General features: G+C 40.7%; 1 protein-coding gene across 1 annotated transcript in view; it reads left to right on the top strand.

Moving 5' to 3' along the window:
* LOC126481351 (abl interactor 2) overlaps positions 1-17,004 on the top strand; it is a 58,917-nt gene that overhangs the window by 34,426 nt on the left and 7,487 nt on the right. The window contains exons 4-6 of the mRNA XM_050105046.1: positions 4,336-4,503; positions 5,107-5,254; positions 15,302-15,552. Of these exons, the coding sequence (XP_049961003.1) occupies positions 4,336-4,503; positions 5,107-5,254; positions 15,302-15,552 (567 nt within the window). The remainder of the gene's footprint in view (positions 1-4,335; positions 4,504-5,106; positions 5,255-15,301; positions 15,553-17,004) is intronic.

Genomic DNA, 17,004 nt, shown 5'->3' with positions numbered 1-17,004 from the left:
ATTTACGTCTGTGTCGTATTTAATGTTCATTTGCAACAGCAAGGTGTAATGTCCATTTGCAACAGCAAGGTGTAAGGAAGAGATCTATAATGAAAGTTGATTCTGCACGACTACTCTGTGTTGTTGTTGTTGTTGTTGTTGTTGTGGTGGTCTTCAGTCCTGAGACTGGTTTGATGCAGCTCTCCATGCTACTCTATCCTGTGCAAGCTTCTTCAACTCCCAGTACCTACTGCAACCTACATCCTTCTGAATCTGCTTAGTGTATTCATCTCTTGGTCTCCCTCCACGATTTTTACCCTCCACGCTGCCCTCCAATACTAAATTGGTGATCCCTTGATGCCTCAGAACATGTCCTACCAACCGATCCCTTCTTCTGGTCAAGCTGTGCCACAAACTTCTCCCTAATGCTATTCAATACCTCCTCATTAGTTATGTGATTTACCCATCTAATCTTCAGCATTCTTCTGTAGCACCACGTTTCGAAAGCTTCTATTCTCTTCTTGTCCAAACTATTTATCGTCCATGTTTCACTTCCATACATGGCTACACTCCATACAAATACTTTCAGAAATGACTTCGTGACACTTAAATCTATACTCAATGTTAACAAATTTCTCTTCTTCAGAAACGCTTTCCTTGCCATTGCCAGTCTACATTTTATATCCTCTCTACTTCGACCATCATCAGTTATTTTGCTCCCCAAATAGCAAGAGTCATTTACTACTTTAAGCGTCTCATTTCGTAATCTAATTCCCTCAGCATCATCCTATTTAATTCGACTACATTCCATTATCCTCGTTTTGCTTTTCTTGATGTCCGTCTTACATCCTCCTTTCAAGACACTGTCCATTCCATTCAGCTGCTCTTCCAAGTCCTTTGCTGTCTCTGACAGAATTACAATGTCATCGGCGAACCTCAAAGTTTTTATTTCTTCTCCATGGATTTTAATACCTACTCCGAATTTTTCTTTTGTTTCCTTTACTGCTTGCTCAATATACAGATTGAATAACATCGGGGAGAGGCTACAACCCTGTCTCACTCCCTTCCCAACCACTGCTTCCCTTTCATGTCCCTCGACTCTTATAACTGCCATCTGGTTTCTGTACAAATTGTAAATAACCTTTTGCTCCCTGTATTTTACCCCTGCCACCTTTAGAATTTGAAAGAGAGTATTCCAGTCAACATTGTCAAAAGCTTTCTCTAAGTCTACAAATGCTAGAAACGTAGGTTTGCCTTTCCTTAATCTTTCTTCTAAGATAAGTTGTAAGGTCAGTATTGCCTCACGTGTTCCAGTATTTCTACGGAATCCAAACTGATCTTCCCCAAGGTCGGCTTCTACCAGTTTTTCCATTCGTCTGTAAAAAATTCGTGTGGCTTATTAAACTGATAGTTTGGTAATTTTCACATCTGTCAACACCTGCTTTCTTAGGGATTGGAATTATTATATTCTTCTTGAAGTCTGAGGGCATTTCGCCTGTCTCGTACATCTTGCTCACCAGATGGTAGAGTTTTGTCAGGACTGGCTCTCTCAAGGCCGTCAGTAGTTCCAATGGAATGTTGTCTACTCCCGGGGCCTTGTTTCGACTCAGGTCTTTCAGTGCTTTGTCAAACTCTTCACGCAGTATCGTACCTCCCATTTCATTTTCATCTACATCCTCTTCCATTTCCATACTATTGTCCTCAAGTACATCGGCGTTGTATAGACCCTCTATATACTCCTTCCACCTTTCTGCTTTCCCTTCTTTGCTTGGAACTGGGTTTCCATCTGAGCTCTTGATGTTCATACAAGTGGTTCTCTTGTCTCCAAAGGTCTCTTTAATTTTCCTGTAGGCAGTATCTATCTTACCCCTAGTGAGATAAGCCTCTACATCTTTACATTTGTCCTCTAGCCATCCCTGCTTAGCCATTTTGCACTTTCTGTCGATCTCATTTTTGAGACGTTTGTATTCCTTTTTGCCTGCTTCTCTACTCAGCTGCTACTCTATTAGCAGCTGAAAGAATGGCTTTTGAATGGGAACAACAAACATTTGATGACAAGGTGACAAGTCAAGCAAATTGTCCACTGGAAAACACATCTGGTGTGTAATACATGTCATTAGTGACAGTACGTGTGTCATATGATAGGAATCTCTATTCGACGCACCTACCTTGTACGTCTGATGAGTGAGTGAAATCTGCCTCCTTGTCTGATTTAGGTGTTCGTATGAATGTGAATGTGATACTCTCAAAGAAATGATGAAAATATAATAGTTTGTCACATAAGCTGCAACAAATGTACACAACAGTTTCACAATCACAGAGTTTTCTCTGTGATATATCAAAATGAATGTTTTTAACATTTTTGAAGTTGCATTCCATTTTGAAAGTTTTGATTCTTGAATTCCTTTGTCGTAACATTGTTCACACTCATTTATTTGTTGTTTTCATTTAAGTGAGATGCCTATATGGTATCTCACCTGCTCTCACTATTCATCACATTTACTTGCGGAGTAATGTATTCTTACCACATGACTCATATTCTATCACCAATGTATACTATGACAATTGCCAAGACTACAGAAAGAGAACCAATGTATACAAAGACAACTGCCAAGACTACAGAAAGTGAATAAACATATCAGTCGCTGGATGGACAGTGGGTAATTATGTGAAAAAAGTAAATAAAAAAATTTGGCCCAGGGGAGTTTTGAACACTGCTCATCCACTTTGCAGTCCAAAACTGTGACCACTTAACCACGACGCCATAGCTATCTAAGGACACTTGAAGTTGTACTTGTTAAGCTTGGACCATTCGTTATTTCTAATTTACTTTGCTTTTCCACAGTTCTGTACAGCTTCTTCCTGTTTCCATGTTTGATCTGTGCTCAGTTTTTGACGGGCTTTCTGCTGGACCGTCTTACCACTGAATCTGAGGGGGGGGGGTTAAGCAATGGAGAATTTTCCTTGATTTCCCTTGTCAGCACCTCAAATGGTTTGCTGTATGATAAACTTCATAACTTAATATACTATAACTCATTCAGATCCCCACAAAATAGGTTTACTGTCAGTACAACATTAACATACTCTGGTGTCTGATCCAATTTTACTACAGTACACAGTGAGTGAACTAGCATACCTGAGGAGTGGGCTATCATCTAGCAGGATTTATGCTGAGTGAATGGGGTAGAGGTGTGCTTTCGACCCTGATGCGAGTTTCATGGAGTCCAGTAGTGTGGCAGATTTAAGTGCCGTATCTTTCAGATTGCAGCATCTATTTTACACCTAACAGCCTTTGAAGAAAAATAACCAATTAATCCACAAGGTGTCAAAAGTTAAGGTGTTCATGTGCTCTTGTGCTCCTTTACAGTAGCTGACACTGGTACTGATATTGTAGCATAATGTGAAAGGAGAAGTAAAACTGATTGCAGAATAATACTGTGTTTGAGTCCTTAGTTTACAGAAGATACTCTGTTGTCACTCTAAGAAGACTCTCGTCATTGTGGTTTATAGGAGTAGGTCAGAAGGTGGTATGTTACTGTGGACAGATACTCACTCGTTTTCAGGTTGATTGTAAGGAACTTGTGTGTTCTAGCTTTGTACAAGATATGTGAAAAAATTGAGTGGTGTCTCATTCCCAAATCTGAAACTGATGCTCATACTGAGATGCAGTTATTATGAGAGTAATTTAGATTGGTTTCTGCAGAGATCATGCTGCATGTGTAATATTTTCTGCAGAGATCATACTGCATGTGTAATATTTCTGATTTCTCCTTTGTAGCTGTAGATTTTAACACATTTCTCTCTCACCAATGTTGTGCAAAATCTAATCGTGAGGTTACGTACAACTTTTATAGGAAACAGTAAGGTAACATCAGCTGCTGCCTTTTACCATTCTGAAGACATCACACTTTATTTTTGTCTAAAAATGAACTTTAAATTCTGAATATGCCCTTGTGTTTTATAAATGGAAGTTGTCCCCAACTTGAAGGTTGGTTTGGACACCAAAGTGCTTTACTAGACACAGTGGAGACATGGTAAATGCCTTTGCGTTGCTCCAACCTGTGAACTGACTTACCACCCAGCAACAAGGGGACCTACAGTTCAATATGGACTCCAAACCACTGTGGCAGTAAATAGGGTTGTATATGTAAATCATTGGCAGAGCCGAAATAAATAATAACTGCCAGAAACATTTCAATGACCAACGGAGGATTTAGCCTAAACCTTCAGCTTTAGATTTCCTAGCAATCAACATTATGCTTGTTTTTTAATATCTTTATTTTTTATTATAAACATATTTGTAAATGTTTTCTGTTTGCCATGCTTCAGTGTTTGTAAAGATATTACTATTTTCAGTCTGATAACAAGCGTGCTGCTTTGGAGGAGACAAAGAACTACACCACCCAAAGCCTGGCAAGTGTGGCGTATCAGATCAACACATTAGCGTACAATTTTCTGCATCTTCTTGATTTGCAGACTGCACAGCTGGCAGAAATGGAAAGTCAGATGAATCACATCGCTCAGGTAAAGCGCTAATTCCTCTGGATAATTAGTTATCTGAGAATATTTGAAATTTTGGCAAATAGATAACAAATCCTGATAATTACGGAAAGTATTTTGAAAGTTGGAACAGTAAAGGGAATTTTATGATCATTTGTAAATGAGATTAACTGTATGAAAAGCTTCCGGACTACTGAATTTCTTATTCATTTAAATGTCAGATCAATGTAAATAATTTTTTAACAAAATCTTGTATATATCTCTGCTTCTCTAATCTTGTTACTCTTGTGAAATAACCTCCCGTAGAACAGTGTGACACACTATTATTCTATAGAAATCCCGCAAAATATTTGAACTAATAATCAAGCAGAAGTATTTTCTCATATTCTGACATGTTGTTTCTCCTTTTACCTGGTTCCTTATTGACATTCTACCTTAAATCCTGAATAGTTTCATTTTCTTAATATTCTTCTTCTAGTTTGTTGATGCTTTTTGTTTTTACGCGCATCTTTTGCTGCTTGATAATTTTTCTCTGTGTGTATTTGATTGCAGTTCTATTTTGCAAATTTTATTTGTAGATCGAGAAGCTTTGTTTATTACATAATAGAGTATATATTTTTATTTCAGACTGTAATGATTCACAAAGAGAAAGTAGCTCGCCGTGAGATTGGTGTTTTGACAGCCAATAAAACATCAGCGCGACAGTACAAAATCATTGCTCCTGCCAATCCAGAAAAGCCTATAAAATATGTTCGCAAACCTATTGATTACACAGGTAAGATATACTGTAGTGTGTACAGCAATTTCACAGTAATGTAGCCCTTTGTCTTGTACATTAGAGATCTAGGACATGCAGTAGAACTGGTAGTCAATGACTTTCAAACTTAATACCTTCATTTATTGAAGTAATGTGGCTTTTGTTGACATCAGATTGTTTCTTAATTTCAACTGTTAACTGCATATTTTTATAGAGCTTTAACAGAAACTAATACTTCTCCTTGTATTCTATCTTCTAGTTTTCTGTGTAGTAACTTCCTTACAAAAATAATAATGTAAACTGCAAGATTTAGTTTATCTTTCATGTGTCTGTTTTTTATCTGTGTTGTGTGAAACACTAAAACAGATCATTAATTACGTTTGTCTATTGTCTCTGTCAATTGTAATCTACAGTAGCAGCTTCATTAAACTTCTGGTGGGCACACCTCCTGATTTTGCGTGAGTGGGTGTGCCATGACATTTACACTAAAATTTTGTCTTTACACAGTTATTGTTGGTAGACAAACCAGATTGTTAAACATGAAAGAAAACAGCTTGTCATTGCATTATTTATTTATTATTTATTTACATAAAGTATAAATAAGTATAAAAAAGCAGTCACATTGTTAAAGTAGTTTACATCAGTAGACATCTTCAACCAGAACAAATCCACATGGGGAGAAACGAGTAACGTTTTGACAGGAATGCTTGTTGCAATAATTGTTTCAACAATTATTGCACATTGGCTTCATCCTGACATTTCTTTGTCATCCACATAGGTGACATATTCCAGGTTTGGGTTTATCAAGAATTGGGCCTCCTTTTCTGACTCTTTCTAGAAATATTTGTATGTCCTTCAGAAGATTTGTTAGTTTTGCTCTTAGTTCTAGGTGAGCATTCGTAAGACTATACAATAGGTGTTTTTTTTTTTTTAGAAAAAGCTGTCACCTATCTTCATTATCTGGATTGTTATTTCTAAAGATGATGATCAGATTAAGTCCTGCAATATCAAGACGTCGGTAGAATAATGCATGTGGCCATCATCTGGTTATTCTGGCTGTTGTATAGATGCACACATCTGACCCACAATATCCACCACTCCATTGATTCTATTGTAGTCTAAATTTACTGCTGATTTTCCAGTATAGACATCATTTGCATTTGCATCGTGCATTGTAGAGAGGAGAATCATGGTTTTCTGTGTGACAATCAAAGGTGGGCAGAAAGCATACTGAAAGCCATTGAGTGTAATTTTGATATCCTTAGTGTTACTAGCCTGAAATTTAGGGGTTTTCCTTCTTTTTCCAAAAGTGCTGATGGCAGATAACTTGATAACTTGTTATCCAGCGGATTCTGAGCTAGGCTATAGCTTGTGCAATAGGTATCAGTCGTAACATTCCTATTCGTGCTGTCCATGAGAATTATCAGTCTTATATAAGTCTGCAAGCTTTCATGGCTGTTGTTACTGAAGTTAAAATCTTCTGGGTTGTTAGGCTGCAGCATGTTTCTTGAAACAATAGACGTTTTGGCACCTCTGCTGGGATCTTCTTCAGGATCGTGTGGTGTCCACTCTCTACAGTGGACATCACAAGATCGTGAGAAGATCCGAGCAGAGAGTTCAAAATGTCGATCATTTGAAGAAATATATGGCCTAACAACACAGAAGATTTTAACTTCGATCTTCAGCTTTATTTGATTTTAGGTGTTGCTCAGCCAACTGCCATGTGTCCTTCGAAATTAGTGAGTAAAATGTCTTTTACATCACTAAGGACGTATATTTTGATACTGTACTTCACTCACTTATGTGGAACGTAGTGTACAAACCCAGTGGCCTCGAAGTCTGCCGTATTTCATCAGTTGCAACAGATTTGCTGACTGTACAGTGGGCAATACAGTTATTTACAAATTTTTGGTGAAACTCACCAAGAGATGCCAAATTATCTGTAGATTTTCATTCAATTGTTGCTTCTATATTGTCAAACCTAACTGTTTTAAGAAGAAAACTAAAATATTTGTATCTGAAAAGTGATTGTAAGATAGTCGGTGCCCTGGGATGCCCACAGTTCCCTGCAGTTCGCAGGTTAAAAACAGTGCTCCAAAAGATACATGATTTTCTTCTAATATAGTGTCTCTGCTCGAGAATAGTTCAGGTAAAATTCTTATAATATTTTAGCTCTTGTTTTTCCTGCAGTTAGGGGCTGATTACTACGAATAGTTTCGCTGTCTTTCTTCCAGTATAAAATGTGTAGTTACCTGCTATACCCATAATGTGCAGCACTCTTCTGTCTGTCATCTCATACTTGCGACTGTTCATATTCACTATTGTGGTAGGATTCAATAATTTCCTCTTCCATACCGAAATAACTACACACTACACACATTGTAACTCCTTCATCCATGCACCTTCATCCATGCTCCTGCCATTCAAAAACAAGTAATGGACTGCCTGTAACACTCTTTGAAATCCCACACCATTTGCCAGATACTAGCTGGAGCCAGACTAGGGAATTAATGCCCAACACGTATGTTGCCATTAACAACATGGCACAAACGGCTGCATTTGCCAGTGATCTGGTGAGGGATCCCATTTTTCCAATGTTTTGAATAGGCACAGTGTTATTATTTCTGGTGTCATTGTTTGGGGAGCCATTGGGTATAACTTCATGTCACAGCTGGTAGAGATTGAGGGAGCTCTGACAGCACAGTGCTAGGTCATGGGCATCTTCCATCCTGATGTGTTACCTCTCATGTGATAGTGTCATGGTGCTATGTTCCAACTTGGACAGTGCTCATTCGCACATGGCATATGTCTCTATGAACTGTGTGCATGTTGAAGTACTCCCATGGCCAGCAATAGTCCCATGTCTGTCCCTGGCAGAATGTGTAGGACCAGCTCAGATGTCAGCTCTGTCCCAGTGCCAGTACCCAGGATATCAAGGATCAGTTATGACATTTGTGGGCCACCTTGCCTCAGGAGAGGATACAATGCCTTCATGCCACCCTTCCCATCTGAATCAGTGCGTGTGTGCAGGATAGAGCGCATACAACATCATACTGATATATGGAATCATACTGCCAGTTCTTTGTAAATTTCACTCAATTTTGTTGTGGTGTCACCGCAAGACATCACACTTGCTAGGTGGTAGCCTTTAAATCGGCCGCGGTCCGTTAGTATACATCGGTCCCGCGTGTCGCCACTGTCAGTGATCGCAGACCGAGCGCCACCACACGGCAGGTCTAGAGAGACGTTCTGGCACTCGCCCCAGTTGTACAGCAGACTTTGCTAGCGAAGCTACACTGAAATACGCTCTCAATTGCTGAGACGATAGTTAGCATAGCCTTCAGCTACGTCATTTGCTACGACCTAGCAAGGCGCCATTACCAGTTTATATTCAGAGTAATAATGTCTAAACAAGAGCGATGTTCTCCAATTGTGGATTAAAGTTAAGTATTCCAAGAACTACGTTCTTTCCTTTATAGGATAATTACTTTACCTTGTTCCAGACCTCACGCCAATCTGTGTGAGCTTAAAGCGTGCCTTTCGGCTACCTCCGAGTGGCTTGGCTTTCTTGCCACGCCACTACATTTGTAATCAGTGAAATAACATTATACACCCTTGGGGTGAATTTCGTTTCATTTTCTCGCCCCCTTCTGAGGCAGTATATTTCACTGGTGAAAAGTAAAGTCATATGACATCGTTACATGGGAGTCACCAAAGGGCAAGCTCAACCACCTAACAGGAAAAGTTTTTCTTTACTTCAAGTACAATGGCACCTTTCCTTGATGAAGTGTAACAGTTTTGTGTTTTAAGTGTGTGTGATAAGTGTAGGTGACTGTATGTGGTGTGTATATTCTAGTTTCATGACTGCGTTGGATGATGATGAGAGAAGGGAAAGGATGAAACCTGGTGCCATCACACAGTCTTCTTATCTCAAATAGCACCAAGGGAGCCACCAAGCTTAACACCCGCATTTGGTGAATGGATGACCATCAGCTGTGTCACATTCTCTCATTTCATGGGACACTGCAGAGAGGTTTGGAATTTAATTCAGGAACTATATGCCACCAGGAACTTTATGCCACCACCCCTTCTCGCCCTTTTTGCTGGGAAGGCAGAGGGAAAGCAGCCAACAGTATGTGGTGAATGCAGGCAGTTATCCATCCAAGTACTGCCTACGTCGAACACTGCTTACCTTCAGTTATTGGATGAGGACCACTATATGCAATGAGGCAAGGCAGTTGGCTGTAGGAAGCTGTGACTTTCATCTAGAGTGCAACTTGTGGGCCAGCACTTTGGGCCTGGTCATGAAACTGATTAGCAAAATGTTTAGCTAGGCACCTGGCACTTTGTAGCCCTGCTCATATGTAGTCCTCTGCAACAGAGAAGTATGAATGTTTTACCTGCCAGTCAGAATTATTAACAGTAATGATGCTGAACTCAACAATCTGAATTGGCTTCTGAGTTTTCCTTACCCCTCCTCTTCTTTGTTGCATTTGAAAGGCCAGCCTAGACACTTTTCAGTAAATGGTACCCAAGACTAAAAATGCTTGTAATAAACATCAAACTTGATTTTTGAGAAGTGTACATATCCAAATAGTTCCATCAGATGACAGGAGACGTGCGGGTCGAATCTGCTGGGGCCCCGGTCACCAATCTGCCCGTTGCGGCAAGTCCGGTTGCTATAACAGGAGACATGGACGATGTGTCCGCGTCTGTAGGAGAAGGAGGTGAGTAGAGTTGCTCCGACAGATGATGGTCATCTGGTTCCTTGTTTGGGCACGTCTCCTGGTGGTGTCAGTTCTTGTGCTGGCACCGGTATGATGGTGAGAGGACTGTGTGGTGAGTAATGAGAGATTCCAGGATACCGAGCGTCAGGTAGAGCCGAAGGTGGTGTAGTGGCATCCGGAACAGGCGTTGCCGGCGCACGAGGCCGAAGCTGGTCCGAATGACGTACTGCAACACCCGTGTCCGTCTGGATTTCATACAGGCGTTGGCCATGGTGTCATAAGATGTGGCCAGGACTCTATTTTGGCCGTGTGCCACATCCCTGTATCCATACAAGGTCGCTGGCGGTGAACCGGCCAAGTGAAGGCACCCGCGGTAGTGAGGTGGAAGGCTGCAGAAGATGAAGTAGCGTGCGGGGCTGTCGGCCATGTAAGAGCTCAGCTGGGCTGTGGTTGCCCATGGGGGTGAAACGGTAAGGAGCCAGAAATTGGAGAAGCACATCATCAGCAGCAGAAGTCAGGAGTTTCCTCATCTGAGCCTTAAATGTGCGGACCAGACATTCAGCCTCACCGTTTGACTGTGGATGGAACGGAGGGGCCGTGACATGCATGACGCCGTGACAGGCACAAAAATCCGCAAAATCGGAAGAGGCAAATTGCGGATCATTATCAGTAACAAGAGTAGAGGGAAGGCCTTCCAAAGAGAAAATGCGAGCTAGAGCATTGGTGGTTGCCGCGGTGGTAGGCAACGTGTAACGAACAATGAAAGGAAAGTTAGAGTAGGCATCGGTAAGGAGAAGCCAATAAGTACCAAAATAAGTCAGCATGAATACGCTCCCAGGGCTTCTCAGGCGAAGGCCACAGTGACTAAAGATGACTTCGGAGTGGCGGCCTGTGTCGCACAAGGGTCGCAGGCAGCGACCATGTGTGCGATTTCAGTCGATGCCGGGCCAGTACACATGATGGCACGCCAGAGATTTTGTGTGTGACACACCCCAGTGCGCTTGGTGAAGGAGGCTCAAGACCGAAGCACGCAAAGACGCAGGTACCACAACACGCGGCGAAGCATTTTCGGTGGAAAGGAGGATAACACCATCCCTAGCTGTGAGGCGGTAACGCAAAGCGTAGTAGTTCCGCAGCGGATCAGAAGTCTTAGCAGATGGACGATCTGGGCAACCCTTCTGAATACAGCGTAAAACCTGGGAGAGGGTAGGGTCAGAAACCGTAGCAGCCGCCAGCCGGTCCCCTGTGATGGGGAACCCGCCCACAACCCGCTGTTCGGCAACATCCAGGTGGAAACACAAAAGTTCGTCCCTATCGAATGCCAGATCAGGACCCATGGGAAGGCGAGACAGTGCATCAGCATTCGCATGTTGAGCCATCGGACAGAAATGAATCTCATAATTGAAACAAGACAAGTAAAGAGCCCAACGCTGGAGGCGGTGTGCAGACTTGTCGGGAAGTGACGTTGATGAATGAAACAAGGAAACAAGTGGTTTGTGATCCGTAACAAGATGAAATTTGGATCCATAGAGAAAAACACCAAACTTATGAAGAGCATAAATAATGGCCAAATCTTCTTCTTCAATTTGAGAATACTTTTGTTGGGCATCCGTGAACGTTTTGGAGGCATAAGCAATGGGTTGTTCAGAACCGTCAGAAAAATGGTGCGCAAGGACTGCACCGACCCCCTATTGAGAGGCGTCCGTGGCAAGAACAAGATGTTGGCCAGGTCGATAAGTAGCCAGGCACGGGGCCTGTTTCAGCATAGTCTTCAATTTCTGGAAAGCCGCGTCGCATGACGCGGACCAGTGAAAAGGCACGTTTTTATGCAACGGCTGAGCCACCGAAGCAGCAGACAGTAAAAACTTGTGATAGTATGCTATTTTCCCCAAGAAGGCCTGCAGTTCCTTAACAGATGTAGGGTGAGGAAGGGCATTGATCGCAGCGACAGTTTGCTGAAGTGGATGAATACCATCCTGAGAGAGTTGAAACCCCAAATACGTGATAGATGCCTGAAAAAATTTTGATTTCTGAAGATTACACTTAAGACCGGCAGTCTGTAAGACATGAAAAAGTGTGCGGAGATTTTGAAGATGTTCATCAGTGGTGGAGCCAGTGACAACAATGTCGTCCATGTAATTTATACACCCAGGGACAGTGAGCAATAATTGTTCCAAGAATCGCTGAAAGAGAGCAGGGGCACTGGCAATCGTTGGTATTGATAGAGGCCGAAAGGTGTGTTAAGGACCAGGAACTGCCGGGAAGCAGCGTCAAGAGGAAGTTGATAATAAGCTTCTGACAGGTCAAGTTTAGAAAAATACTGGCCTCCAGCAAGTTTAGTGAACAATTCTTCAGGTCGAGGCATAGGGTGAGTGTTGATGAGGCATTGAGCATTTACAGTGGCTTTGAAATTGCCAAAGAGACGAATATCACCATTTGGCTTAGCAACGAAAACGACAGGAGAGGACCACTCACTGGAAGTGACAGGAAGCAAGACCCCTGAAGCAGTGAGACGATCCAGCTCCCGTTTGACCCGGTCATGAAGGGCGACAGGAATGGGCCGAGCCCGAAAAAACTTAGGCCGAGCAGTGGGTTTGAGTGTGATATGAGCTTAAAAGTCGTTTGCACGGCCTAACCCAGGAGAAAAAAAGGGATGAAAATGTTGTCGACAAGGAATCCAATTGAGCACAAGGAATAGCATCAGAGACGATATTGACAGTCATCTATGGAGAACCCAAAAATGCGAAAGGCATCGAAACCAGAAAGATTCTCTGCATTACTATGGTCGACCACAAATATGGGAACAGTGCGAACAACTGATTTGTAAGATATCTTAGCATCAAATTGTTCCAAGAGAGAAATCTTCTGTTTATTGTAAGTCCATAATTTCCTAGTGACAGGTGACAGGATTGGAGAACCCAACTGAAGATACGTCTGAGAATTGATGATAGTGGCAGCAGAACCAGTATCCACCTGCATGCGAACATCCCATCCTCATCGCCAATTGTTGTAACTTCAAGTTGAACAAATATATTTCAGGGACGACACAATACATGAAAGTCACAGATCAAGTAAACAAAGTAAGACATGTGTACACTTTAACAGTCAAATGATAACTGAGTCCGAGTCTAACAGCCGTTGGCTGGCTGGCTGCTTAGGTGGCGCTGCTGCTGCATGGCTGGCAGACAGCGCCGCACGTAGAGGACGCCCGTAACTGCGCAGCGGCACTTTGAAAGATTGGCGAGTCACAACAGTTTGCTTACAGATGTCCAACAGAATACAAGATAAGTGTTTAGTTTCCTATTTTGAGGCAACAAGACTGGCACATTTTATCCTACCTAGCTCGAGCCTACTGAAACCTTAATTATGTGGCAGATTTAGCATGGTGTTAAACATCTCTCATTTGTGTAGCAATTCAAAGGAAGAATCATGGTACGGCCTTAGTTGATGAAACAATTTCAGAAGTCCAAATTAAATATTTTACCTTCTGTGTTAGTTCTGTGTTTCAGCATAAGTATGATAACTGAGTGACTGACTTTTACATGTTTTACTGTTTGAAATACCACGTTTTATATAACAAAGATTTTTGCTTGCTACTGCCAGCTCAGGTAATATGCACTCGTTTCTTTACACACTTGACAAGCAGAAATAATTTCCTACTTGTGTTAACATATTTTTAAGCAGCTGCAGTAATTGCTGTTGCAATAGAATTGTGGCAACTTGTTCCCCACTATTTTTATCTGTTTCTTGTAGTCTATGTACTCTTATACACTTTTAGGCTTACGAACTTTTGTCAGTAAATTGTTTGTAGGCTGTATAAAACATGTATATGAGAGCACATGTTACTAAAATTGCTGATTCACTGCACCGAATTCTTGTTAATTTGTGCAAATTCTCAGCATCTAATAATTTTGCTGTTAGTGAGATACTGAACTATTCAATCTTTGTAACTTCTATCTTTCTACACATACTGGTCTGTGAGGAATAGTTGTATTGCTATATTTATTTACTTATTTATGCATTTATTTTACCTGGCAAGATTAGGGCCTTCAGGCCCTCTCTTACACCTAACCAGGCATACTCAGATTCAACAAATTTCAGTGTCTACAGAAAATTAGGACATATAACATGTTATACAGAATTAATGTTAAAGAAAAAAATAGAGATTATAAAAGTAGTACAATGATAATTATAACAATCAAAAAATAATTATAACAATCAAGAATAATAAAAATAATAATAATAATAATAATAATAATGACTATGTATATGAAAGTAAACATATTTTTTTTATATGAGTGTCAGTCCTATTGCTAGTTGGGAATTTTCTCGTTATATTCTTGCAGCTTGTGAGTTATTCTCATCAAGCAGAGACATAAGACGATGGAATGGGGTGAAAGAGATATAGAAGAGGTAGATAGGTTAGAGGAAGAGAAATAGAATGGTAAGGTTCGAAGCTATGATGGAGAGGAGAAAGAAAAAGATGAGGGGGGGGGGGGGGGGCACAACAATGGTGGCTATACGAGCGGGCTAAAATATTTAGAATGAAAAGTTACTTCTCAGCAGAATATTTCTTCTGCTTTCATTTGAGTTGAAAGTTGTAATACTGCCTCACATTTGTAATACTGCCCCACAAGAAGCCTGGTTTCAGAAACTGAAAATTATACTCAACACTTTGTTTGGACACTTGAAGATGGCTGTGAATTACTAGGAAAAATTGGATGACACAAATTAATTATTAATTTTAAAAATGCATTTTTTTGGGGCTTTTATGCTGCTTGGTGCCTTGTATGTTTGTTATCAAGTGATGCACCATTATATAGATAATTAAATTTGTAAGGTAACATAGACCAAGATTTCTGCTGTATATGAAGGGGTTACATGAGAACAAGTGGATCCAGTTGTAACCATAGTTTTTTTTTTTTCTCCCCACAGACTTGTACGCAGTGAATTCTGTGTTGATAAGCCAGACTGAGTAACAGTGTCAAGATTTCTTTATTCATTGGTAGTGTTTCCTAATGCTTTCATGTTATATTTGATAGGACTAGATGAGTTACACTAAAAAAATTTAATATGTTGACTTTTTTTGAATATGTGGTCATTTCTTATGAACAACTATAAAGTTAAAAGCTGATCAGTTCAGCAAGGATGCCAGTTAAACTCTCTTGCTGCTCAAAATTTTAAATACAAGGATATGGCGAACTTCTTTTTCCTTCCATTAAAATAAATAACCTTTTGTTCTATGTGAGATGGATGCAGAACTAACTTTGACAGCTGGTTGTGTTATATTTCGTACCTTTTTTTGTTTCCACCTAAAATCTGACTTCTTGTCATATAGCACTAGACGACATAGGACATGGAGTACGCACAAGCATCACTCCCCGCTCAAAGCAGCGAGGCCCTACTGGCAGTGGGGGCAGTGCTTCATCTCTTGGAGTATTAGTTGGGCCTGCTCCAACTACCAAACCACCTACACCTCCACAAACGTCACGACCTGGTGGTGGATCCACATTGGGACCTGGGGCTTGTGGCAGCCTTGGAAAGGGATCCCGGGAATATCGTACCCCACCAGCTGTTGCACCACCTCAGGTAGTTGATATTATAGGTTAAGACTTTTTGATAACATGTAAAAGTGTTGAATTTGTTCTGTGACGAACATTATTAAAGAAGGAAAAAAAAAAAAAAAAAAACCTGCCAGTTTCTGAAGGTGGTGACATAGGACATAGGACATATCACCTGTCATGTTGAAATTTATATCAGTTCATTACCTGGTAAGAGAGACAACAGTCATCAGTCTGAAGTGGAAGGACTCATTTTTATTATTTGCAAGAAGAAATGTGCCCCAGTGTTGGGGTTAACTGTTGACCAAAATTATGAAAGTTCTCCAAACTTGCAACCAGATTAGCTTGGAGTTTGAGAAAATTTGTTTTAATCAAATCACCGTGAGAGTACATATACATATAACCTTTGAATAATCTCTCAAAGAACTTAAAGTTTGTGAGTCACGTATTTGCATATTTGTGTTAGCACTGCTCAAACATTTCAGTAATGTGGTAATACCAGTATGGAAACTGTCTCCACATGAATTACTGCTAGGTCTGTGTTTTCTTTCCCATACTCAAGGTGGATTCTAATTCTCCTTGACAACTTACATGAAATGTTAATTTACATCCACTTTTACATTATTACAGTTATAAATTTCCTGCCATTTACACTTACTGAAACTATGTTTGTAATGAAGCTGGCTAGGGGTTGGCTTTGAAGTATTGCTTACAGGCATTAAGCAGTTAACTTTCTTGAGCCCTGGTCTCTTCAGTTCCCAAATTCTGAATCGGTAGAGGTCTGAACAATACACGCCACTATACTGTGTTCATTATAAGAATAAACATGATGTGTACATTACACCATTTATTCTTCCGCATTTCCTTGAATCGCATGGGATTTCATTTTACGTAGAGCAGAAGCCAAGCTGTGTCCAGTACAGTCAAGTACAATCATAAGGATACATTTTATGCAGTGTTACATGCACATAAACTGAGTGATAATGTGCGACAACTGCTTTACCAGCGCATTTAACATGGACAGCTCTGGCCAGCCAACTGGTCCAACTGATCTGCAATGATATGAGCAGTTGCAGTTCAGATGTAAACAGGGAGGAACAGAGAAACAATATAGCTTTGAATGTCATTTAATTTTTAAAGAGAATGAAATAATATTCAGCAAAACTTCAGCACGACCACATGCTTCTTAGATGACCAGACGGCAAGCATAAAATGCTCTCACTCTCACCTAACATAGTTTTCTAATTACAAGCAAGAGTGATGAAAATTCCTAAATTAAACACAGTGTAATTTTTCTAAGTGAGCTGTGTGTGATACTGCAGGGATTTCACCAGGAGTCAGCTGTCTGGTAATCTCTTAGCTCCTCCTGTATCCAAATCCAAGAAATACATTTCAGTTCTGGAACTGTCATCTGCTACGTTGATAATGAGTCGATCAAAAGTGGAATCCATGAACCCACTCAGGTGCTGCTTTTCCTCCT

The sequence above is a fragment of the Schistocerca serialis genome, chromosome 5 (assembly GCF_023864345.2).
Source record: "Schistocerca serialis cubense isolate TAMUIC-IGC-003099 chromosome 5, iqSchSeri2.2, whole genome shotgun sequence".
NCBI classification, from domain to species: Eukaryota; Metazoa; Arthropoda; class Insecta; order Orthoptera; family Acrididae; genus Schistocerca; species Schistocerca serialis.
The sequence above is the reverse complement of the archived record's forward strand: the minus strand, read 5'-3'. Positions and strand labels throughout refer to the sequence as shown.